The 23,681-nt window shown below is 46.8% G+C and overlaps 1 protein-coding gene across 1 annotated transcript; it reads left to right on the top strand.

The window, feature by feature from the left end:
- Positions 1-10,360: 10,360 nt before the first annotated feature.
- Positions 10,361-18,707, top strand: ZC3H12D (zinc finger CCCH-type containing 12D; the record flags this gene model as incomplete). The annotated part of the gene is made up of 5 exons (XM_084202635.1): positions 10,361-10,737; positions 15,018-15,157; positions 16,145-16,379; positions 17,021-17,127; positions 17,788-18,707. The coding sequence occupies 5 exons, from the start codon at positions 10,361-10,363 to the stop codon at positions 18,705-18,707; spliced, it is 1,779 nt and encodes a 592-aa protein (XP_084058761.1).
- Positions 18,708-23,681: the final 4,974 nt, after the last annotated feature.

Genomic DNA, 23,681 nt, shown 5'->3' with positions numbered 1-23,681 from the left:
TTTTTCTGTAATACTTATTGTAGTGTCTGACTGCAATATGCAGTAAGATTTTACAGCTTGATACCCTTCATTGGAACATACTAATTCTAAAATTCAAGATGAATCACTGCAAATTGCTCTGCCCTGGAGCGCCTGTGCCTGGATAGAGTATTTCAATGAACTGTGAAGAAAGAACTTCTTACTGATTCTCTGGGAAGGCAGATATTTAAGGAACATAATCAGCTGAAACTATCCCATGGCAGAAATTTCTGACTAGGCAGAGCAGGTGGGATGGCTGTAATCTCCAGACTTAAGATGAGCAGGGATACTGAGGGTATTTAATACAGGAATGTGCTTTCCAGCACCATCTGCCCTCTGCTTTGTTAAAAACAAAGCTGGAGTCCAACATCTTTGGTGCTGGTGGTAATTAGAAAACAGAACAAAAAAAACCCCACCTTCCTGGAATGTTGAAAATAACATAGAAAATGCTGTAGCAGAAGCATCATCATCTTCACTTTGACGTAGCTGAGGCCTGTTTGAAGGGGAATGCCTCATGCTTTGAGGCTCTTTGTTCCTTAGTTGAAGGCTTAGAAACTAGCTCCTCAGAGTTTTCTATTGGATTCCTTTACTTGCAACAGCTTAAAAATGTGATGTAGGCTCTAAATTCTTTTATTATATGGATTTGAGTAAGTTTGAGACCTATTTTGATGTCACACATTATAGTTCCTTTAGTTCTTTGTAGTCTTGAGCTTGAGTCCAAGACTTAAAGTGGGCTTGACCAAATACAGGAAGTGTGCTTGGCTAAGAAGCTGCCTTTTGATGAATCTCTTACTTTTCTGTCCTTCAAAGCATAGAACTAGAAATCCAGGGCTTCCATAACTGTCTCCTGGCAAAACATTTCTAACTGCCTGAGACCCTACAGGGGCTGGTGCCATCCTTGCAGAGTCTGAGCGAGAGCCCTCTGTCCCAGAGGAGAGGGAAAAGGGAAGCCTGTTCCTGGAAGTCTCCTGGGGAATCTGGGACTGAGGACTGCTCACTATTCCTGTCAAAAAAATTTTGCCTTCTGTCTGGGCGTAACAAGACTCCAAGGAACTGTACCAGGACAGGTGATGGTACCTTTGGAGTAGTCCTGTGGAGGCAGTAGGTTGTCTCGAGCTCCTTCCTGCTCTTGGCCTGCTCTGTTAAAGAAACAAGGATTGTACTGTCCTACTGTTCTCAGTCCTGCTGTCCTTCTCCATGCAACATTCTTAACTTGGAAGAAGCACTGGCCAGATTTGACAAGGATTTGGAGATAGTGAGGCAATTGTGTTCTTGCTATCTTTAGGAAATGGCAGTCGTAGAAACAAACTAAAGCTTCCAGCTGGAGAGAATGCTGGATTCTTGCTGAACATCACACATCCTCTTGTTTGAGAGTTGTGACTTAACATCGCAGAGTTTCAGCAGCCATTCCTAGGCTTCAGCTAGCCCTCAACCACTGTAGAACATAGAGGGCTTACCAATGTTTAGAAACAAACACCCGAGTTCAGGTGAATGTGCTCACTTTTCTGCAGCAGAAATGGCTTTTCTTTTCTTTGCAGCAGATAAATGCTTAAGAGCTGAAAGTTTAAATAAGTAGTATATGGAAGTAAATAGTCCATTTTCATTGTTGGCCAAAGTCTTCAGAACCAAGGGTTGAAAAATCAATACATCCAAAAGGTTTCAAGTTTCTGATTTTCAGTATGCCTTGGTGCTGTTAAAAATGCACAGTACCTTCAGATTAGTGAAATTACCTGTTTATATTTTTTAGGAGGAAGCTTTCAAATATGGACATTCAAAAATAAGGTGGTATTAATAGGTGATTAAATGACAGTATAAAAGCTCCCAATTTGGGGGCAAGTACTTAATTTTAGGGCTGCATTTCTAGGCTAGTCTGCTGCCGCTGGAGGGGTCGCAGTTCACCTGGCACATAGACAGCAAAGCACTTGGGTTAGATGGGATTTACTCCTCCTGTCACTGGAAATTATGGTTGTGTACATGTATTCTCCTGGGAATGGCACGAACAACCTGAAACCACAAACATTTCCTGCTTTGCCTGTCCAGCCAGAGGTATTGGAGTGGACAGGACTTTATTATCTGGGAGCTGAAGAGTTGACTTGTTTTCATCTAATGAGAAGTCACACTTCCCTTTCATTTCTTTTTCGTCAATGCTTTCTCCAACCTCAGTTTCCCTATTGACCTTTGGTGTTTGTGGTAGATGAAAAACGGAACCAAAAATCCACCTTCTTCTATAGTGTTGAAAATAGCACTGAAAGTGTAGCAGAAGCATCAACTTCTTCACTTTGACTTAGCTGATGCTTGTTTGGAGGGGAGCACCTCATGCTTTAGGGCTCTTTGTTCAGTGGTTAAAGGCTTAAAAACCAGCTCCTCAGAGTTGTCTATTGGATTCCTTTACCTACAACTGCTTAAAAATGTGATGTAGACTCTAAATTCTTTTATTCTGTGGATTTGAGTAAGTTTGTGACTATTTTGCTGTCATGTGTTGTAGTTTCCTAATTCTTGGTAGATCCCTTGAGTTTGAGTCCTAGACTGGGAGTGGAGTTGGCCAAAACCATGTTATGAATGGGATCTGGTGGCAGAGCACTGAAGCCAAGTGGGAGGGAGGGTAGGTTGCAACAGAGATCTCTGTAATCTCATGGACATCACACAAGTCAGTGGAAGTAGCATAAATGTTGTATCCAATGGTTGGCATTGCAGGGTGGGAGTTACCCAAACCCAGTCGTGGTACCCCTCTGGAGACAAAGCTCTAACTCTCCGGAGATAAACTCTACCTGCTTCCTTCCACTTGTCAAAACCACACCCAACCCTAACAACCACACAAGCAAACCAAACCAAATTCTCTCCCACTCCCCTCATCTATTAATTATTTGGACAAGCATTTTTAAAATTTCCAAGAAGGTTAGAAGAGTTTCTGATTCTGTTGCTGCTGTGATCTTTGTCCATCTCACCCTGCTGTAGCCTGTTTTTTTTTTCATGTAAAACTTGTACGTTATTAGCAACAGGATTACAGGTTTTGCTTGTAAGCTTCCTGGAGGATGGGTAATGTCTCTCCTTTTCTGTCAGTCACCTGTTGCACACAGAGGAGATGCAAGCAATTTGAAAAACGTTAAATTACAGTCAGATTTATGTAAATACTTGCTTCAGGGTGGTATTTTTTTATCAAATACTTGGTCTGACCACTGATGGAATGTGCTTTTTCCCAGTGAGCAAGCCACTATCACCTTGGTTAAATGTGGTAGCTGTGGTAAAAGGTACCAGCAAACTGCATGTTGGTTTAGGCCTTATGAGCTTACAATAAATCATTGAAGCTGAAAGACAGTTCCGAGAGCCTTCTGAAATCTGAACCTGAACGGCAGTAAACTTTTGAACTTGAAACTTGTTTGGGACTTTCTGACTCTGTAAAAGGTACTTTTTTATTTTAAGCCCAGTGGAAAACAACTTGAGTCATAGCAGTATCTTGTTATATAAAAGGAGGAAAAATAGATATTTTAGGCCAGCCAAGTAGGGATCCTGCTACATCAGACATTATGGATGGGGTTGCAATTTTCCAAGAAGTTACCATTGTTTGCATTATTTGAATTGGTTTTCCTGTTTTTTGTTCTCTCTGTTCTGTGGTCAGATGGAGTGCTTGCTACAGTGGCAAGTACTACTTGCTGTAGTTTTGGGGAAGTAGGAAAGGTGGGCATTTTGGCAAGCATGTAGAAATACCTCTTCTAAAGATAGTGGCTTCCTGCCAGTGTGAATTCAGGATTGCCTGTCAGGAACTGAGCTGGTACTCTAGTAGGACCTGCTAAGGTAGTGATGTAGGCTTTTGGGGTGAACACCTGTCTCTAAGTCAAAATTTTCAGAGTCTCCAACAGGGAAAGAAATTCTCTGGCAGAAAACATCCAGATTTCACCTAATCGTAAAAAATTGTAATTAAAATCAGGATAAATAACTTATACTGTTGAGAGAGCTCGGCTTGAGGGTCTGACCCGAGCCTTCCTGAAGGGAGTAGGGAAATACTCTCACTTGAAGCAGGATGGAGAATATATTAGTTCCACAATTATTAAAAATATTCTTGGCAATAGACCTACATTTGATTTAGTATTTGCTTTATTCTGACTGTGTTCTGCTGGTTAGGGGCTAAAGAATTTTCACTGTGTTACTGTGGCCACGAGCTTGTTTGGTACACAGCAGGTAAACTTTTCAGATGAGGAAGAGGGTGATAATGTTTTTCTCTTGTACTGATGCAATAGACTGTTTCCTTTAGCAGAGCAAATACCTCATTGAGGTGTGTAGACCAAAACACCTGAGGTGTTCCACAGAACCACTTTCAAGAGAGTGTTTTTTCCAGGCAGGAGTCTAACACCACCAGGAAAGGGGTTTTGCCCAGGGAGCTTTCTTCAAAGTCGTGCTTGGTCAACTCTGTAGCCTCCAGGAGCAGCTGCCACAAGGCTGCCCCACTTTGAGGTTGGTAGTGATTCTTTCTGGTGAAGGTCTAATTGTTTCACAAACCAGTAAATCCTGTCCTCAGCACTGAAACATCCATTAGTGGGGAGATCTTCCCCTCTGAAAACTTCTCCTACTGCAGCTCTTTCCCTCCTCAACATAACAGTAGCCTTGAGCAGCAATAAATGTGCTGGGAAAACTCAGCATGCTTGCCAGCATAAGGGAGCTCAGCAGAGAAAGGAAACGTCTACAAAACCACAGCCTTTGATGCTCAAACGTGTGTCTGTGCTGCTGAGTGAAAGGGTGTGAGGCCATCTGAGAAGCTGGGTTATTTCTCATGGTCTTCTCTCTGGTAGCTGCTGATCACCTTGGTAAACAGGTTTCAGGAACTGGCTGAGGGTCTTCCTGGCTGTCTTCAATTTGAATGATGTTGAAGTCTTTTTTGCTCATGAATTTTACAGTAGATGGGCATGGTCATTTCAATAAAAATGAGATTTCTTTTATCTAATTGGCTTCTCTTTTTATAATTTCTGGTTTGTTCCTATTTAGGTAGCAAAACCCCCACTTTACTGAGAAGTAGGGGTTAAAACACCACACAATGTAGTGGGCTTTGCTCTGTTGCCTGCCTGGGTTAAAAATAATGCAGCAACTTTCTTCCCAGCAGTACTGCTAAGTGGTGGTCCTGTGATGAGGCGTGGGGCATTGTGAAAGCTTAAACGGAGCAGAGGAGATCCCTCCTCTCCAGGGATGTTTGGAGTTTAGGTTGGACTTGGTGATCTCAAAGGTCTTTTCCAGCCTAGTTCATTCTGTGATTCTGAGTCCAAGGAGTGAGGAGTCAAAGGTTGTCCTGCTCTCACAGCTGTTCTGGGCAGAGGGAGCTAGCATGTTTCTTTACTTGTGGCTCTAGGAACACTTCCCTGTTTCTGTAGCCTTAACCTGCCCAGCTTCGTGGATTAGAGGAAGTGTTGTGCCACAAGTAGGATGGAGGAGGCTGTGTCCTGCCCCTTTATCCTGTGACTGCCTGAGCACTGCTTTACACAGCAGCAGGGCATCCTGGCTCCCTGAGGGTTTCCAGGAGTCTGGGTGTGATGTAGAGGTGCAGCCATCACTTGGAAAGAGCGAGGGTGAGGCTCACAGCAACCAGCAAACACTCTTTGGGTTAAACAGGATACCGCTGCAAAGGCTTTGGCCACCCTGCTTACCCCCCCAGAGTGTGCAGTAGTGGGATTTGTGACTGGGAAAGGTCAATCCTGCTCTGGTGTGTTGCTTTCTGGCAGTGGCAGAGGCTCTCTCCTTCCACAGCACGGCACCCCCCTCATCCCTCAGGGCAGAGGGCACTGCCCATGCAAGAGTTGTCTGAAGCATCCAAAAGGTCCCAGAGGTTGACCCCTCTTAGAGTCTCCAACCCTTCTTGCTATCTAAAATTGGATTTTGTATGTATTTCTTTGTGGTGAGGTAAGGAAAAAGCAGAGGAAAACCTCAGGTTTCCATGAAAAAGTGCCTGTCAGCCTTTGCTGTGGACAGGCTGAGCATCCCTGAAGCAATCTTTCACTTGAGGCACCAGCAGGCTAAAGGGGGTTTGTTTGGATTTTGATATTTCATTGAAGTGTCCCAGAGCAGGTTCCTTCAGACATGGAAATGTTTGAATGAGGCTTTGCAGTATCAGGTGCTAAGCAAAATGTTGATTTTTTTAAAGTCTTTTTTCCCACATTTCCCTGGAGGTCAGGAATTTGCCAGATGTATGGGAATGAGGCTGTGCTAACTTGGTCCAGCAACCCTGGTGGAAAATGTTTCACTTGACCCGGAATTCATATGCAATGTTCTCACTGCCCAGTGTTCTGCATCCCTGCTGGAGTGACTAATTTTTGCCTGTGACTCAGAACAGAGATGTGTTGGGAACCTCTTTTATTTTTTTTTTCTTCCTTTTGAAAAATGCAGTGAAAGTTTATCAAACTATGGTTATATGAGAGCGTGGCCTCCCAAATGAGGAAGTAAAGCCTTCCTATAAAATGAGTTCTGCCCACTGCACTTATTTGCCTCAGTTACATCAGCCTTACCTCTAAATACAAGCTGGTGACTTCCTTGTGAGCCTGGTGCTGCTCTGAATCCAGCTTCTGGCTGGAGGATGGTGGGACAGCGCTTCTGGAACACAGAAAGGACAGCTGCCAGGTAAGGTGCAGAGCAAGAGGGGTTACCTGTGGGCACAGCTCACTCCCTGGGGAGTTTGACTTCATTTATTTTTAGCAAACAGAGCAGGGAAGGTGGGGAAGAAAAAGGCAAATCTTTTCTTAGTCATCAAGATAACAAATACCTGGTGTTGCTGTGAAGAGTTTATGAAGAGTTACGTGCGTCTTTCATTTGTGAAAATAAAAATTCTTCCTTTTCTGAAGGTAGAGCAGCCCCACCACATGGCAGGGCTCAAATGGGCTGTCAGTCTTGGGTGGTTTGCAGTGCCATTCTCAGGGGTGAAGGAGGGAGAGGGTGAAGTGGTCCAGCCCCAAGGTGTGAGGGGCAGCCCTGTGGTGGCAGGGAGCTGTAGCTGTGCTCCCTGTGCTGCTTGGCATACACATGAGCTTTAGAGAAGACCTTGTCCTGCTCTGCCTTGGCCAGTGCCAAGTCTGTCTGAGTGCCCTCTGCCTCTGCTTGGGCAGAACAGGCCTTTGGGGGGCTTTGAAGAGCCCTGTGGGCCAAACTGGTCCTTCTGTGGTTCTGTGCCCTGAGGCTGCTGGAGGTGCTGCTCTGACTGGTCAGAAGAGGAGCTAACACCTGGTGGAAGGAAAAATTATTCTTTGAAGTCATTCAAGATGTAGTCAACCACTTCTTTGGAAAAGTGCTCTCAATTATAATTTTCTAATCTTAAGATTGAAGCAGAATTTTGGAAATCTGACTGAAGCCATTTCTTCTGTGTGTGTGTGTCTGTAAGAGGAGTCACAACAACACAGAGAGAGTGCTTTTTGAGCTAGAACACAGGATGGACACACCATTAACCATGGATAAATTATTCCATGAAATGAAAAGACTTTGGCTGTCAGTGGAGTGAAAACAAAACCAGATTCCGGTGGGAACAGCTGAGATGAAGGGAGGAAAGTGGCAGGAGGAAATCTAGGCAGTTTGCAAATGAAGGTCATAAAGTTTGTAAATGGAATTTCACAACCTGTTTGTGATAGCAAAATCTGGACTCTGTGATACACAATTTCTCCTCTTGTCATGTTTTTTTACACTGGTTATAAGCAGCCAGCTCCATGCTGGACTTGGGCACACTCCTGACTCTTCACTAATGTGTAAGCCAGGGATTTTATTGCCCTTTAATTCCCCCTTGAGAAGTGTGACCAGTGTTTTCTGTGACCGAGGCTTCCATCTCAGTTTTTCCAAATTATTCTCTCTGTGGTGAAAACCCTGCAGTGCCTGTATCACCCATTGATGATGTTTGGCCACACTGCAGCAGAAATCCAGTGGTTAACCTTGCAGAATTGCCACACAGCTGCTGATGGCTGATATTGCACCACATCAAGCCGAGACACCCATGTGGAGCTCAGCACTTCCCAAGCTCACCAAGGCACAGGGATTCACTGCTTGCACAGAGGGATGAGCCTTGCAGAAAGAAACAAAGTGTGCAGACATGGACCACGGGCTTGTGCTGCCTGGGATGGGGCTGGGAACGTGCTGTGGTGGGCAGCTCTCATCCAGCGCCTGCTCACGTGCGCTCCAGGCTGCAGGGGGGATGTGGCCTCTGCCCCTCGGCAGCTGGTAAACTTCTAATGGATTGAATCCCACTTAATTTCAGGTGAAATCCAGGGCAAACATCCAAGCAACACTATGTGGTGCTAACATGGGAAATTCTGATAGTAAAAGATAAGGGGGAGAAAAAAAAAAAAGGAAAAAGCATCAGAGTAGACAGAAGTACAGGTTTGAAAACAATAGTAATGGCAATTAAAATACGTGGTAAATATTTTCAACCTGAAGCTATAGTAAGAAAAGTTTTAATTAGAAATAATTTATTTTTGAAAGTCCAGGCATTTAAAAAAAATGAAGTAGCACACTTTAAGTGTTTGGAGCCACTAATTGCATACCTGGAAGAAGGTTTTACTGTGGTGCTAGCCCAGATGTGACTGCTTCTGCTTTATTTCATTACACCAATGTATTTCAGCTCAGACAGTAGCTATTCCAAAGACAAGAAAACATTTCAATAATGAAATAGCATTTTAATTTTCATCTTTAGTCAAAGGATTAAAAACAAGGATTAGATGTAAGAAATGTTACAGAGTGCACTGTGAGGAAGACAGTCACTGACTAAAATAAGCAATGCTTTCGTTTAGATGGAAAAATACACATGGTAACTGTTTTTCCCTTGCAGTTATGACATATTTAAAGTATGTCTTATTTTATTGATGCTGTTTGTCATTTTTAACCAAATGCTAGATTTCTCCCAGAGAATGACTGAAATTTATAAAGCGACGTAGACAAGTAAAAATCAAAGTTCCACTAGGTGAAGTTATAACTATTTATCATGTTTTCCTGCTGAACTAATCAGTTTTAATGAAGCCAGTGTGGATTTCTTCCCCACAGCCTGAGAAGGCTCTTATGCCTTAGGGAGGAGCTTCACTCTGAATCCTCTCCCAGACACTTGTTTGCAGTACCTCCATGCCTTCTTCCACATGGTTTCAGCCTCTGGCTCCTGGGGTGGCCCAGGCAGTGGCTGTGGGCTGGGAAGGGGAGCTGGTGGGTGGGATGTGGTTCTGGCTCTGGGCTCAGCACGGAGGGGGTTGTTTGGTCAGTTAAATCTGCATCTGACCGCAGCCACAAAGGGGACACGGCCACCCTGACATCCCTCGTGTGGGTAGAAGAACCAGCCACAGCTTTTAACCAGGCAGCACCAGTAATTTCAGTTTTGTGACAACAGATGCTCCAGGGCAAGCAAGCCAACAGTGGCTGAAGGTGTTTGGCTTGACAGATGAGTGGTCACCCTGTGTGTTCTCCTGTGTCACCCTCGTTGGGCTTGGGCAGCTCTGGGTATCCCTGACTGTGCTGCCCAGCACCTTCATTCACTGGGTAGACCAGAAATTTACGTGGTGCAGTTCTGGGGAATGTGAAGTTGCTGTTTGCTACTTTTGCACACTCATTTCTGAATTACCTTGACAATAAACGTAAATGAAATTGAAACCGCTTTCTGGATCACCTGCTTCAAGGCACTGTCCCAACTGCTTTCAAAAAAACAAGCTGCTTCTCTGAAAATAAAAGCCCTCACCGAAATAGCAAGTAACAGGAAAAGAGCAGTCAGGCATCATTAGAACTGATGAGTGACAGAACTTCAGAATTTATGTCTGTATACACACAGACACATAGTAGGAAAGGGAAAACTATAAAAAAAAATCTGTTTCCAGAGACTTTGCGAAGTAAGTATGTTTCCTTATATCACTGGATGAAATTTGCTATACTTGTTAAGTTGCTATGGCATCTGAGCCCGTCCAGTAAAATGACAGATATTTATCTGGGGCTGAGAAACGACACAGCAAACTGAAAATCCCCTTTGTGTCATTTCCTGTCGATAAAGTCTGAAGCACCAGCTCATGCATGCAGCCTGCGCACAGGCAGCCTGGCACAGCTCACCAAGTCAAGTGACACCTGTCTGACATAATATTTGGGGAGTGACGAACATCACGGGGGACACTCTGGTGCTTTTATAATTAAGAGTGGAGCAGAAAATTGCTTTAATGCTGAGGGAAGGCTGGACAGTCTCCCCAGAGAGGAGACAGCTAATCTGCTGGTCTCTGCTGCGCACTAGGCAAAGGATTGAGATGGTTGCGTGTTCTTCCTTAATGCTTGTGTTTCGCTGTTGCTGATCTTTCCCTCCCTGCAGCTGATGCCCGTGGGACACAGCTGGGAAGACGGGATCATCAGGCTTAAAGGAACATAAATGCTCGCTAAAATGGCACTGGCCAGTTCAGTTTCTAGCAAAGCAGCACCACCACACTCCAGAAGAGTTTCTGCAGCAGGGGTGGAAGTGCACCAGAGCAAGATGGATTTTTTCTGCAAGCTGGGCTACGGTAAGCAGGACATCCGCAAAGTGCTGGAGAACCTGGGCCAAGAGGCCCTGGAGGATGATGTGCTGAAGGAGCTGATTCGGATGGGGAGCAAACCTCTGGAGAGCCAGGCTCAGCCTCCCCAGCTGAAGCTGGTTGCCCGTGGGTCGTGCAGCCCCGCGCCAGGGCTGAAGTGGCCCCGAGAGGAGGAGAGGGATTCTTCTGATTCCCTGAGAGCCATTGTCATCGACGGCAGCAATGTCGCCATGAGGTAAGCTCCTCTCCCAAAGGCACCGCTCTTCCAGAACTGATGGCTCGAAATGTGGTTTTCCTTCAGGTGCGAGGGGCATTGATGCATTTGATGTATGAACTATTGCTTATTCCTGTTCTTTGGCTGATGCCCAAGGACCTGCTGGCTCCATGCCCATGGACATGCACATCACATGAACATGCACATCACTGGCTCGCTCTGCACTCTGAGCTTCTCTAAGGCAACCCCTGCCCACTGATTATGGCACTGCCTCTCCCCTGGAGCTCACCAGTAGATTACCCACCCTTTCCAAATGGGCACCTGGGAATTCCAAACCTGAGATATTTCCGGGGAAAATCTGATGAACAGACAGAGAGACCGCCCAACTCACCTAAGGAGAGGGGAAATAAAGTCAGGTGGCTGTGGTTTCTAACAATATCACAGTTTTACTGCTTTGTCTTGCAAGTAAACTCCAAAAGTAAATGGAAGCCAAATCGAAAACTGACAAAAATTATACAAGCTGGGAACATTTCCAGTCTTGTATAATTTTTGTTGGTTTTTGATTTAGCTTCTGTTTTAGGTAAATATCAGGGAATTGATAGTTGATTTTTATTGAATAGATTCATTTCCTCCCCAGTCATTCTGTTTCTGGGAAACGTCACATCAACCCGTGCTGGCCAATTACATTTCCTGAGCACAGCCCTGGCACTGTGAAAGCGCTCTTACAGATGGGGAGCCTGGCATGTCCCTGTGGATGGGATGTCCCAAGGCAGCAGTGAGTTGGCCTCTGTTTACCCAAGCAGTATTGAGCCAGGATGCACTGGCTATCCATCTGTTTTCTCTGTTAACTTCCCTGTCCGCTCAGCAGGGCCAAGCCCATCCCTGCAGGCTGGGACAGGGCAAAGGAAGGCTTCCTCCCTCTGCTAGCCATCCTGTGAGATGAGATGAGGCCGTATCCCCGCTGGTTAAAGTGGCCAAGCACATCCAGAACAACCGGAGACTAAGCACATCATGCCATCTTGTGGGTGGAGGGAGAAATCCCAGACAAAGCCAGAGGTTCCCAGGGCAAAATAGTTTGGCCTTGTCTGGGCCATGAGCAGGTGTTAGGATCTGCCCTGCTTTGCCTCTTCACCCAAGCCCCTCCTCAGGGTGTCTTTCTTGCCTCTGCAAAAGAACTGGGTGCCCACTCAGGCTGAGCTGATCACCCAGCCTGTCACTGTTTTGGGGTCTGTACTACCCACAGCTGACCCTCTCAGCTCTCCTGGCACAGCAGCCTTAAGTTTCAGAAAGGCAAAGGTTTTACAGCTCTTCCCAGACATCCCAAACTCTGCCCTGATAACGAGTCTGTGGGTGGTGGAGGAGAATATTGAGTTGTCAGTTCAGCTGGTATGAAAGGGAGCAGCTGCTGAATGGCATTGGCTTGGCTGGTCAGTGCTTTCAGCATCCTTGCTTTATCTTTTCTGGTTTGCTGCTGACTGACAGAAAGACTGTGTGCAGATGTCAGGGGAAAGGGATGTTAGGTTCCCTTGCTGAGGAAAACTCCATCCTCATCAATACCAACAACCACAGACGTGCAGCAGGAGCAGCAGTTTAAGACTGAAACAATTGAGAAGTTAGAGCTTCAAGAGGCAGCTGTCTGTGTGGGGAAAAATACCTCGAGCATTTATGTTTATATCTTAGGATTGCTGTTTCTGGAGCGTTTTGGGGTTGGCACTGAGGGCCCACTGTAGAACACAAGGTTTTGAAAAGGATGGATGTGCCCCAGGGTAACAAAGAAACTGGCTCGGCAGTCTGCAGCCATCAGTCAGCCTACCCAGAGGAGCTGAATGGAAAATGGCCTTGCCTTCAGCCAGTCTCACTCACCAGACATCTCAGTACACTTGGTGTTTCCATCAGGTGAAATTTTGCTACTTTCCAGCCTACCCATGGGAAGTTGGGCAAGGCTGGTGGAAAAAATAAATGGAGTTTTATTAATAGAAAAAGGGAAGTGTCGAAATCATATTCACTGCACACTGCTATCTCCTCTAGTGCTTGCATTTATGCTTGGTTTTAAAGCTGTGGTAGCTACAGAGGCCTGTTCCCAGCCTTCCTGACCTTGGGCTCTGGCTGATGCTCTGTCATGACCACACGGAGATTGGGCCATTTGCAGTTTTCAAAAGGAGTTGGTTTGCCCAAACCACCTCTCAAAGGAGTTGGAATGGCACAAATGGAAAAGGATGCTAATGATAGATTAACTGCTGGAGTCACAGAGATGCCAAAGTGCTGCTCCATTTCCTGAGAGGGGGCCCTGCAAGTCTGTGACCCACGGGCAGCGTGCCCTGCTGCTGGCAAGGGGCAGAGATGAGACTGGGTTATGGCCCAGGGACTCCTGGGTTCTTGGGAAAGGAGACTGGCAGGAGGCAGAGTGTGCCCACAGAGGGAGGGTGGGAGCTCCCAGAGCCCTGCTCCATTGCCCAGCAGTCGCTGCTGCTCCCTGGGACCTGCAGCCCCACAAGGGCACACCTGCTCAGGCGGCCGCAGGTCTGGCTGCAGCAGCGCAGCAGCAGCAGCTGGATCAGCTGGTCATGCTGAGGAGCAGTTCCAGGTTTCCTTGGAGCAAGGAAAGCCCCACTTCCCTTGCTCCACCCAGCCTTTTGGCTGACCCACTTGTGCTCGAGTACTTTACTTTTGCACAGGATTATACATACAAGTAGCCAATATTTAAGAAAGGTGTTGCTGAACTCTGTTTGAGTCATGGCATCAAAGGTGTACCTGGACTGCTTTTAAAGGCAATTATCTGAAAAAGTCACTCAAACTTCCAATTCAACAGTCCAGATGATGTTATGAATATCCTGGAATGATCCTATCCTTTAAAACAAACAAATCAGCTGTTCTAAAATGGAGATTAGATATGCCAGGCACATCAGACCATTTATTATTGCTAGGGGTTTTGAATGACTTCCTATTGCCTTGGTAGCTCTTAATAGGCAGCCAGGTTTCTTCCTACAAATTGTGCTATTTTCATCTGTGGTCACCATTTCAGGACAGAAACATTTATTTGGGGTAAAACCAGCTTTGATTATGAGGCTGGTGTGGACAGATCCTAGAGATGAATCCCTGGGAGGGTGGTGGGACACTCATTTCAGACTGTGGCATCGCCCTTGACTGGTCTGTCCGTGCAGGTGGGTGGAGCAGCCAAGAGAGTCGTTCCCAAGGGCCTTTGGCAGAGGTGAAAGCCTGAGTGAGACTGGCAATATCGTGCAGAAAGGTTAAAGTACAAGGATGAGCATTCTGTAGATACTGTGAAGGCATTTATCCACTTAGGACTTGGGGTACAAATTTAAATTTAAATTAAAATTAATTTTATTTAAATTAATTATTTTTTTATTCTAATTTCCTTGTGCAGAGGTAGTTAACAAACTACCTTCCTTTACATACACTGTGGCGTAGTCAAATTTTAGATAAGTGAATGCCAAGCAGTAGGAGCTTTCAGGGAAGGTGGGACATTTAGAAGGATGTCACCCCCAGCTGTTTTCCTTGAGGTTATTTTCTGTCTGATGCTGCATATTGAATTCTTCAGAACCCACCTCGCTGGCACTTCTGGAACACTTGCCTTAGGGCTTTCCTACCTCTGTGCAATGAACAAAATATCCATCAACCAGAGCAAGACAGAAGTGGGCCTGAGGTGCCTGTGGCCATCTCCACTGATCTCTTGTCCCTTTTTTCGTTCTCTACATTTCCTATCCTGCCTCTTACAGTTTTTCTTCATATTGTCATATGTCATTCTTCATATGTCATGAGACATATTTTGTCTCATGTTTCCAAAAAGACCACCAGTGGAGTGCCCTGTGATCACACCTTCAGCCATTAAAATCTCCAATGGCCCTGTTTCTACAGAAGAAAATTCCCACATTTTGTTTCTCACAGGAGCCTCGTGGGTTTCTGCTTGTGCAGGAAGAAACTCTCACCCCTCAAACCTTTTCCAGACAAGGCACATGGAGGGTTTGACAAGGCCCAGGATCTTGTTGGTCCTTTAGAACGAGAGTGCATCCAGAGACAGACGGAAGGAATAGGCTTGGGTCACAGAAATGGGGGATAGGACACCTCTGTTTTTGGGCATCCAAACCGTTTCAGATAAGCCCTTGGCTCTGCTGGAGGAGCTGTTGGGATCTGTCCCACCAGGACACCCCGCCAGTTGTTTTCCTGGAAACCGGGGAATGACACAAAAGCCGTTTGTTTTGCCTTTTCGTTACTGGCTCAGTTCAAGAGAGCTCTCAGTTGGATGAAAGCTTTGCCTCATCATCCTCTCTCTTTCTTTGCAGTCATGGAAACAAGGAGGTGTTCTCCTGCTGGGGCATCCAGCTGGCGGTGGATTGGTTTCGAGAGAGGGGGCACACCTACATCAAGGTTTTTGTGCCCCTCTGGAGGAAGGAACCGCCTCGACAAGACAGCCCCATTGCAGGTAGGTCCCATCCTGGTGGAATTTGGCAGCCTTTAGGCGCAGTTTGGAGACAGAGGGGGTGTGAAGAACCCCGTGCTGCTGTTTTTCCTGTAAAGACAAGCACGGTGCCAGTTGTGTATCAGGCTTCCCTCACTTAATGAGTCATTAATCCATTGCCCCATTCAGTGCTCCTGGCTAGCAGCCCAAACTGCTCACAAGGCTTTGTTGCACTGCTTAAAATCTTCTGCTTAACAAGCACAAGGTGCTGCCAAGCTGGGTTACAGAAGGAGTTTGTCAGCTTGCAATGAGTCTGTGGAGCCTTTGAGGCCTGCCAGGAGACAGTGATGCTCATCACTGCCTGACTCTCATCTGCCAGCCTGCTACCCAACACCGAGGTGCATGGGCTCCCCTTCCAGGAGGAGAAAATGCATCAGCAGAAATCTCTGGAGGGGAGGGAGACTCGGTTTGTGGAGAAATATTTTGTCTGGGAATCAGCCAGGTTTGTGCCAGCAGCTTGGTGTCTGCAGATGAGGTGGAGGTGCCTTCCTGCAGAGAAGGAGTGGCAAGAGGTCAGAGTGCCCCAACAGCAGCAAAGGAAGTTTATTTTTGTATTTTATCACACAAGTTTTATCTCCATGTAAAGCTTACATCAGGGCTGGTTATGAGCCTTCTGGCATCTAGCAGGGTAAGAAGGGTGCTGCAGGGATTCTGTGTCAGACTCTGGTGTAGAATTCAAGGCGTTCTTTTACAGATAAAAATCAAAAAAGGGTGTCTCAAAATTTACAGGTTAGGTAAAACCTCTTTGTAAAAGACCTGATTTTCAAGTTGTCAAATAACCATCAGATATCACTGCATCTGAAAATTTCACCCTGAGTTTCCTAAAGTGCTTCAGTATCTTTAGATTCCTGCAGGTTTCTAGCAGATGTCTGAGACCTGGTCATAATTCATTAATTCGGTTCTCTTTTATTTTTTGCTTCCCTCATCGACTTCTGCCCATCCCCCCCCCAGATCAGCACATCCTGGAGGAGCTGGAGAAGCAATCCATCCTGGTGTACACCCCCTCCCGCAAGGTGAAGGGCAAGCGGGTGGTTTGCTACGACGATCGCTACATAGTGAAAGTGGCTTACCAGCAGGACGGAGTCATTGTTTCCAATGACCACTACCGGGACCTGCAGAACGAAAACCCCGAGTGGAAATGGTTCATTGAGCAGCGCCTGCTCATGTACTCCTTCGTCAGTAACAGGTGAGTGAGAGATGGTGCTGTTACAGAACCTAGAATTTAAACATTATGGGCCAAGTCGCCTCCAGCATCAGAGCCCCTCCCATCAGTAGCAGAATACATGAGCGTTTTTATGAAAGGAATTTGCAGCAGCTTTTCTTATCTCATTTCTTGAGTGTCCTACTCCCTCAGCTTTGGGCTTAAAACCTCCCATGTCACTCTTCTATGAACTTTCCTACTTGAATGGCAGCATCAGTGACCAGCTTTGCTTCTTTCCAATCCAATTTGTGATCTTGAACCAAGGGCTGGTATCTTTTAATTTCTATTTTCTGTAAGAAGCAGAATTAAATCCATGAGAGGAGGCTGGCTGGCAGCATTTTTAATTCACCTACATGACAAAATAGGACTTTTCCCTGTGTTTCTGCAGTTGTAGCTTGCTAGAAGAGACAAGAAGCTGGTCTCCCTGGCCCTTCACATCCCTGCTGAGAGCAGGTTTTCATTCTTCCACACGCCTGTGGGGCTGAGCTGAGTGCTCCTCAGTGTGTTCATACTAACCTCTCTTCTCTATGAGTTTCCTAATAGCTGTCCAGGGGAATTGCACTTCCCTGAGACATCCAGTGTGCACAGCCATGTGCTCACATCCGTGGCTTCTGTTCCTTTTCCAGGTTTATGCCTCCCGACGATCCATTGGGCCGGCATGGACCCACCCTAAGTAACTTCCTCAGCAAGAAGCCAGTGCTTCCTGAGAAGAAATGGCAGCCTTGCCCTTATGGTGGGTTTCTCCCCATGCTGGGAGCTGCCCCCTGCTTCCCAGCAGTGCTCTCCCTCGGCTGGGGCCCACTGCCACGTGCTGTCCTGCTTTGTGTGGTGGGCATTTGGGATGGGGTTGCTCAAAGGCATGATGCTTTTCCTGCTGGAGGGGCTGCAGCCACAGCAAAGGCAGCCGATGTTTGTGGCCCCTCCATCCTTGCCTGCACCCAGCACCCACGGGCACCGTGGCTGTGCTGATTGTCCTGCCCATGCACACTTCTCACCTGGTGGAGTGGATTCTGCTGCAGCCCTTGGGAATGGCCATCCAAACTTTCCCTCCCGGCAGCCCCCCAGCACCGTGCAGGTTTTTCAGAGGTAAATCCCTATGCCATCTTTTAAAGCCACCTTCTGCAGCAGCAGGCCTCCCAGCCCACTGAGTGCAGGAACTGAAACATGAATATCAGACACTTCCAAAATAGCTGAGACTTCCTTTCACTGCTGCTTCACCCTGCTATTAATATCAGCAATATTTAAATCTGGAGTCAGCGGTGCTGAGTTTGAAAATAGCACTTCCTCTTTTTTCCGCGTTTGTCACACCCAGCGCTGGGGAGAAGTGATGCGTGCGTTAATTGATGTTGGTGCCAGTGACAGCTTCCTGTCTGATTTGTTTTTATCCTTTCAGGTAAAAAATGCACTTATGGCAACAAATGCAAATTTTACCATCCAGAGAGACAGCATCAAGCTCAGCTTTCGGTCGCTGATGAGCTCAGGGCCAAAACAAGGGTCCCGTTAGCCCTGGGGAAAGAGGAGGAGCGGTGTCAGTGCTCCCCGTGCGATGCCTGCACAGAGACTCTGCGGGGAGCCAGGGGCTGCTCTGGCCCTTCCTGCTGCTCGGAGCCGGCGTTCCGCGCCTGGGCCAGCAGTCCCGGCTCTGACCTGCGCCTGGACCGGCGCTTGCCGCGGCCGGAGCCGCTCCTGGAGAGGATGTCGGCAGTGTCCATCCGTGAGGACGCCTGCGGCGGCAGCTGGTCCCGGTGCCCCTCTCGGGACAGCCCCCAGCCCTGCTCCGACCTCGGGCACAAACTGTTCTCCCTTCATCCCCCTCAGGGCTTGGAGCGCTCTGCCCAGTGCCCTTTCCAGCCAGGAGCGCTCCCGGCCGCGCCGGGCGGGATGTGCCCGGAGCGCAGCTGGGCTCAGGAGCGCCCAGGTGCGCACGGAGCTGGACACGGGAGCCGCTCCTTCCCTGGCGGCGCTCAGCACGAACAGGCCCTGGAGAGCCGGTCCCGCCTTCTGCTGCAGTGCCCGGCCCGGCTGCCCCCGCCCGGCGAGCCCCAGCCCCGGCGCCGTGTGCCCAGCCAGCCCCCGGGACAGCCCCCGCTGCCGGAGCCCGGCCACGGAACGGGATTGTTCCAGACAGCCCATGCCTACCCCAATGCCTCTTACAGGGACTACTGGCCCAGCCCAGCCGCAAGGTCACCCTCTGCCCAGCAAATAAACATACACAGGGAGCTGGGCTCCCCTTATCCCTACAGTGGGATGAGCCAGCTCGTGACTCTGTACCCTAGTGTCCAGGATAACGGGACTGGAGCACCTCCCCAGTGAAGACGGGCTCAGGAAGTTGGGGCTGTTCAGCCTGGAGAAGTTTGCATGGAGACCTCATAAAAACCTTCTGAAGAGAGCCTACAAGGAAGCCAGAGAGGGGCACTTAATCAGGAACTCCAGTGATAGTACACAGGGGGATGGCTTCAAACTAAATTAGATTTTAGGATGAAATTCTTAATTGTCTGGGTGAGACACTAGAACAGGTTGCTCAGAGGAGTTGTGGATGCCCCATCCCTGGAAGTGTTTAAGGCCAGGCTGGGTGGGGCTCTGTGCAATCAGGTCTGGTGAAAGGTGTCCCTGCCCATGGCAGCAGGCACGTTGGAACTGCATATCTTTTATGTCCCTTCCAATTCAAACGATTCTGTCATTCTATGATAGTGCCTGCTGGACTTCAAAGACACAGAAACTTGTGAAACCTCCAGGGCAAACCATTCCCAATCAGCACAAGTCCCAGGGCAAGAATATGCTGAGGCTTAACTAACTGAGGTTTATTCTGAGGCTTAATGAACTGTTTTTAGAGGGTGCTATGGCAAGGATTACAGCTGCTCCAGGAATACAAGTATAAGGATCAAGTCAAGGCAAGGCTGTCATCCATGGCAGTGGGATTGCATTCCCCCTCCCCTGAAAGAGAACAGGAGGGCTCAGGGTTACTGGGCTGTCAGCATTTGAAGGTCACTGGTGCCTGGATTGAGGATGGCACAGATTTTCATTAATGCCCTGAAACACTAGATGTGTTTTTAGAGTCCCAACCGATGGTTTGACTGCTGTAAAAGAGCTGTGCTTGCCCAGCCAGCACAGGAGGGGATTTGGCCCGTTCCCCTAGCACAGGGCTGTGCTCTCTGCTGGAAGGCAGCTCTGGGTCCCTGTCAGCACCTGCCAGTGAGCTCAGTGAGCTCTCAGAGCTGCATCTCGTGCTTCTGAAGAGAGCACACAGAACCCCCAGCAGAGGGGCTGGAGGTGCACCAGAGCACCTGAAGGAAGACACAGGTACATTTCTCAGAAAAGGGACACACAGAGCATAAATAAAATCAGGGAAGTCTCTTCAATGTAAGTCCTGGTGTGGACTGAGGGCTCAGGGCTGGTAATTAAAAAATCCAGAAGTCCAGATGATGCTAAAGAGAAAAATTTTAAAAAAAAAAGCTTGAAAGTGTCTCCTGTGTAGAACAAGAAATCTCTTGTTGACTTAACTCTCAATTACCACATGTGGCCCCACAATGCAATCATACAGTAAACTGTGTTCTGTTAGGACACGTTTGATTTTCAGTAAGCTGTAAAGCTGCTAATCTCTGCATTATTCCACCGAATGCTTCAGGTTCAATTCAATTAGTAAAGTTGACCCTGAAGGCTTTTTGGCATTATACCAAAGTTTAAGTATGTCAGTATGACATGTTTTAAAAACGTTTTAACACATTATAGAATGTTCATCTATAACACTTTGTTCTCGATAATGTCTTGGGTTTTACTTACTTGGTGGGGTTTTTTGTTGTTATTTTGTTTAGGTTTTGGTTTTGTTTTCTTTTCCCCCCAGTCCCAGTCATCTTAGAACTGATGCTTCAACATTCAGGTGGGATTTTCAAGCTCGCTGACCCTGCAGTATCTCATTTCTCTGAAGTGCAGGATTGTTAGTTCCATGCAGGAATTAAACACAGTCCTCAATGAGAAGTTGGAATTCTGTTGCTTTTGCAAAGGTAGCAGTAATTTACCCTTAGTGCCATTGTCACATGATGAATTTTTTGACAGCTGTGATAGTTTGGCATGTTTCCCTCTGGAAACCACCTTTTTTTTTTTTTTGATTTTTTGGGGGTTTTTTTTGATGATGGTATTTGAAGAATCTGCAGAAAATAAGTATACTGTGTCTGTTGAATTTCTTATGTCCCTGTGGTTGGCTCCAAGAAATAGCAATTTGGATTTTGGAGGTATGATTTACGTTCACAGAACATGACTGTTTTTTCCATATGTCCTATGGATTGTCAGAATGGCTTATAAATTTATCCACTACATATTACATAAGGATTAGAAGTTCTAACAAACCAGAAGTTAAAACAAAACTATGGAAAAAATTCTGCGTGACATGCCTCAAAAAATATTGGAGACAAAGTGTGATGCCGAGTGGAAAAATGCCTTCCACCCAAACAAAGCAAGTCCCAAATGGCAGCATCCAGAAAACACACACAGAGCAGTGGAGCAGGATGTAACTGTAGATGTCAACATTCATTTTCATGTCTGGCATGCATTTTACATATTTCAATACACAAAGCATTTAAAAATCCATGGAAAAATTGGCACACTGCCTTTGCATGGTGCCCTCGGCTTGCTGGAGATGTGCATGAACTTTTCTCCTTTTCCTTTGAGGATGCACAGGAATTTGGTGGTTGTCCAAAACCCTCTCAATGTTTAATTTTTTTTCCCTTTTAATTCCTGTCATACTTACTGAGAATCTTTTTGTAAAATACATAGAATGTGCACTCTGCTGAGAAAGTGTCTGAGAAAATAAATCAGATTTTGGTGCTAAACAGAACTCGATTTCTCTTGGCTCTCGCGCTCACCAGAGGGTTTTTTCTCATGGGGGTTTTGTTGGAAGGGCAGCTCAGCAGCAGCGCTGTGTCACTGCCTGAGAGGAGCTCTGCTGCTGGCCCGGAGCCCGCAGAAAGCAGGGAGAGCTTCCCTGTTCCACCACAGCACCAGCACACGGGGCTCAGGAGCTCCTGCTGCAGGGCCCTTTGCACTTTCCAAAGCAGGGATTTCCATTTGCCTTTGTCAGCCCCTGGAGCTAGGGAAAGGGCTGAGAACAGAAAGGAGGCAGCAGCTCTTGGACAGAGGGCTGAGAGGCTGTTGCTATTTGGTATCTCTGCTGAGATGCATTCGAGGCCAGCTCTCACTGCCAAGTTGCAAATGAGCCATAAATCTTAACAGGCTCAGAAAGCCCTTGATGTTCTTTGCTTTTTGGTTGTCAAGACTCTTTTAGAAGAAGCTGGAAGCACTGAGAGCAATCTTCCAGGAGATGGGCTGCTTTCCCAAGGGAGATTTACAGAGTTGCCAAGTTCATTTAAAGGAAAAAAGTCAGGGGAAAAAAAAAGGAAAAAACCACCAAACCAACAAAGCCAGATAAAAAATCCTCTTACTTTCTCTACACTCAGCCCTTCCCAAAAAGGCAGAAAGCCAGAGACACCCTCCCTTGCAAGGGGCTAGGGAAACTAAACACAAATGTTTCGCTGAGAAGTCTTGGGTCAGCCTCAGCATAAGAAGGAAGTAGGGTGCTCTCTGCAGTCCTGGGCACCTCAACACACCTCCCACCACCTCTTCTGAAATACAGAACTCTCTCCTTTACAGAACAGGGGTGACAAGCCTGCTATTGTGGTGAGCTGAGGTACCACAAGGATTAATGCCACAAAACAGTCTGTAAAACAAACAATCTTGCTGGGTATCAAACTCTTGTATTTGCCAATTATTTTGAGAAGTTTTGATAATATTTTAACTCAGTTCCCACAAGAGCTGGCACAATTTTTAAGCAAATATTTGAACTAATCACAAAAACTAAATAGAACATGACTTCTCTCTGCCTTAAGAAATGCTGGGAAGGACAAGGCCTGTACTCCACCAAGTGTGACAGACCTTTGCACTCACTCATGGATACACAGGACTGCTGTGGGATCTATCTCCCACGCACCGGGGGGACGGGGATGCTCTGACCTCTTGAGAAGAGTTTAATATTACAGCACCATTAGCATTATTGAGAAAGTGCAATTGATAGCAAAGGGATTTTTTTATAGTATTTTAGCCACATCCCTTCTCCACCCCCAGCTGGGCTCACTGCTTTGAAGTCTTGCAGCAGGCTCAGAGGAGCTCTTCAGTGAGATGTGCTGGCTTTGCAAATGCAGCCCAAAGGACACAGCAGTGGGGCAGAGCAGCGAGAGAACACAGCCCATGTGGGGCAGTGAGCCACAGAGTCAGCACAGCCCCTGCAGGGCTGGCAGGGCTTGGGGTGCAGTCAGGAAACTGGATGATGTGCATGAATGGTGGCATCAGGATTGTTCACCCTAACCACACGGCCAGCTCCTCCTCTTTCCCTGAGTCAAACTGTTTCCTCATCCTCCCTTTCCCCTCTCATCCCTGCTGGGCTCAGGATTTCCATTGCACCTACAATTCCCTAGTTTGGGCATTGAAGGGAATTACTAACACTGCTGGTTCCATACAGAAGACAAATGGGCATCAGCACACTGGATGGAAAAAGAAAAACACAAACTAGGAGCAGGCAGCGAAATATGGATGGCACAAAAAAATGTCACACTGGCCAAACAAGTAGATTTTCTCAGGAAAAGAACAAAAAGACAGTTAATTACAATTAATGAAATACAATTAATGAATAGTAGAGCTTGAAGAAGCAAGTACTCAATGTCACACATGGTAGGATGAACCTTGGAAAGGAGCTGCTGTGCACAGTAAGACTGAAAAAGGTGTCTGCCACCCATCTGCACACTTGCAAGACTGAGCAAAGCAGGCCCAGCTCTCCTGTGGGTCTCAGCTTGCTGAATTTAGAATCTGTAATTTAATATCTGCAGAGACTCCAAACAACTGAGAAAAGTGCTAAATAAGAAGCAGCATCAGCTGTAGTAACCAAATGAGCTACAACACTGAACACAAAGTCAAGACAAAGAGAACTTCACTGTCTGCTGATTTTGTTTCCAGATTAGACTTCATTTTACTACAGGAATCAAAGTTCTCCTGGCATGGTCGGGAGGAGAGCTGTGCAGAGAGCAGAACTGCCTACAAGGACTAAAGAACAGCCAAGGCTTGCCAAGGGGGGCAGCAGGAGAAGCCCAGGGGAATGTGATGGTTTTTACCACTTGAATTGGTAAGCAGCAAAATGCACTTCATTAAATAATACCACATTCTCCAGCTACAGGGAAATCTCAATCCAAAGAAATGCCATGATGCCCTGGCAAAGGTTGCAGTCCACCCCCACCACTGCTCCAA

This window comes from Fringilla coelebs, assembly GCF_963513975.1.
Source record: "Fringilla coelebs genome assembly, chromosome: 3".
Lineage (NCBI taxonomy): Eukaryota > Metazoa > Chordata > Aves > Passeriformes > Fringillidae > Fringilla > Fringilla coelebs.
This window is presented reverse-complemented; position numbering and strand designations above follow the sequence as displayed.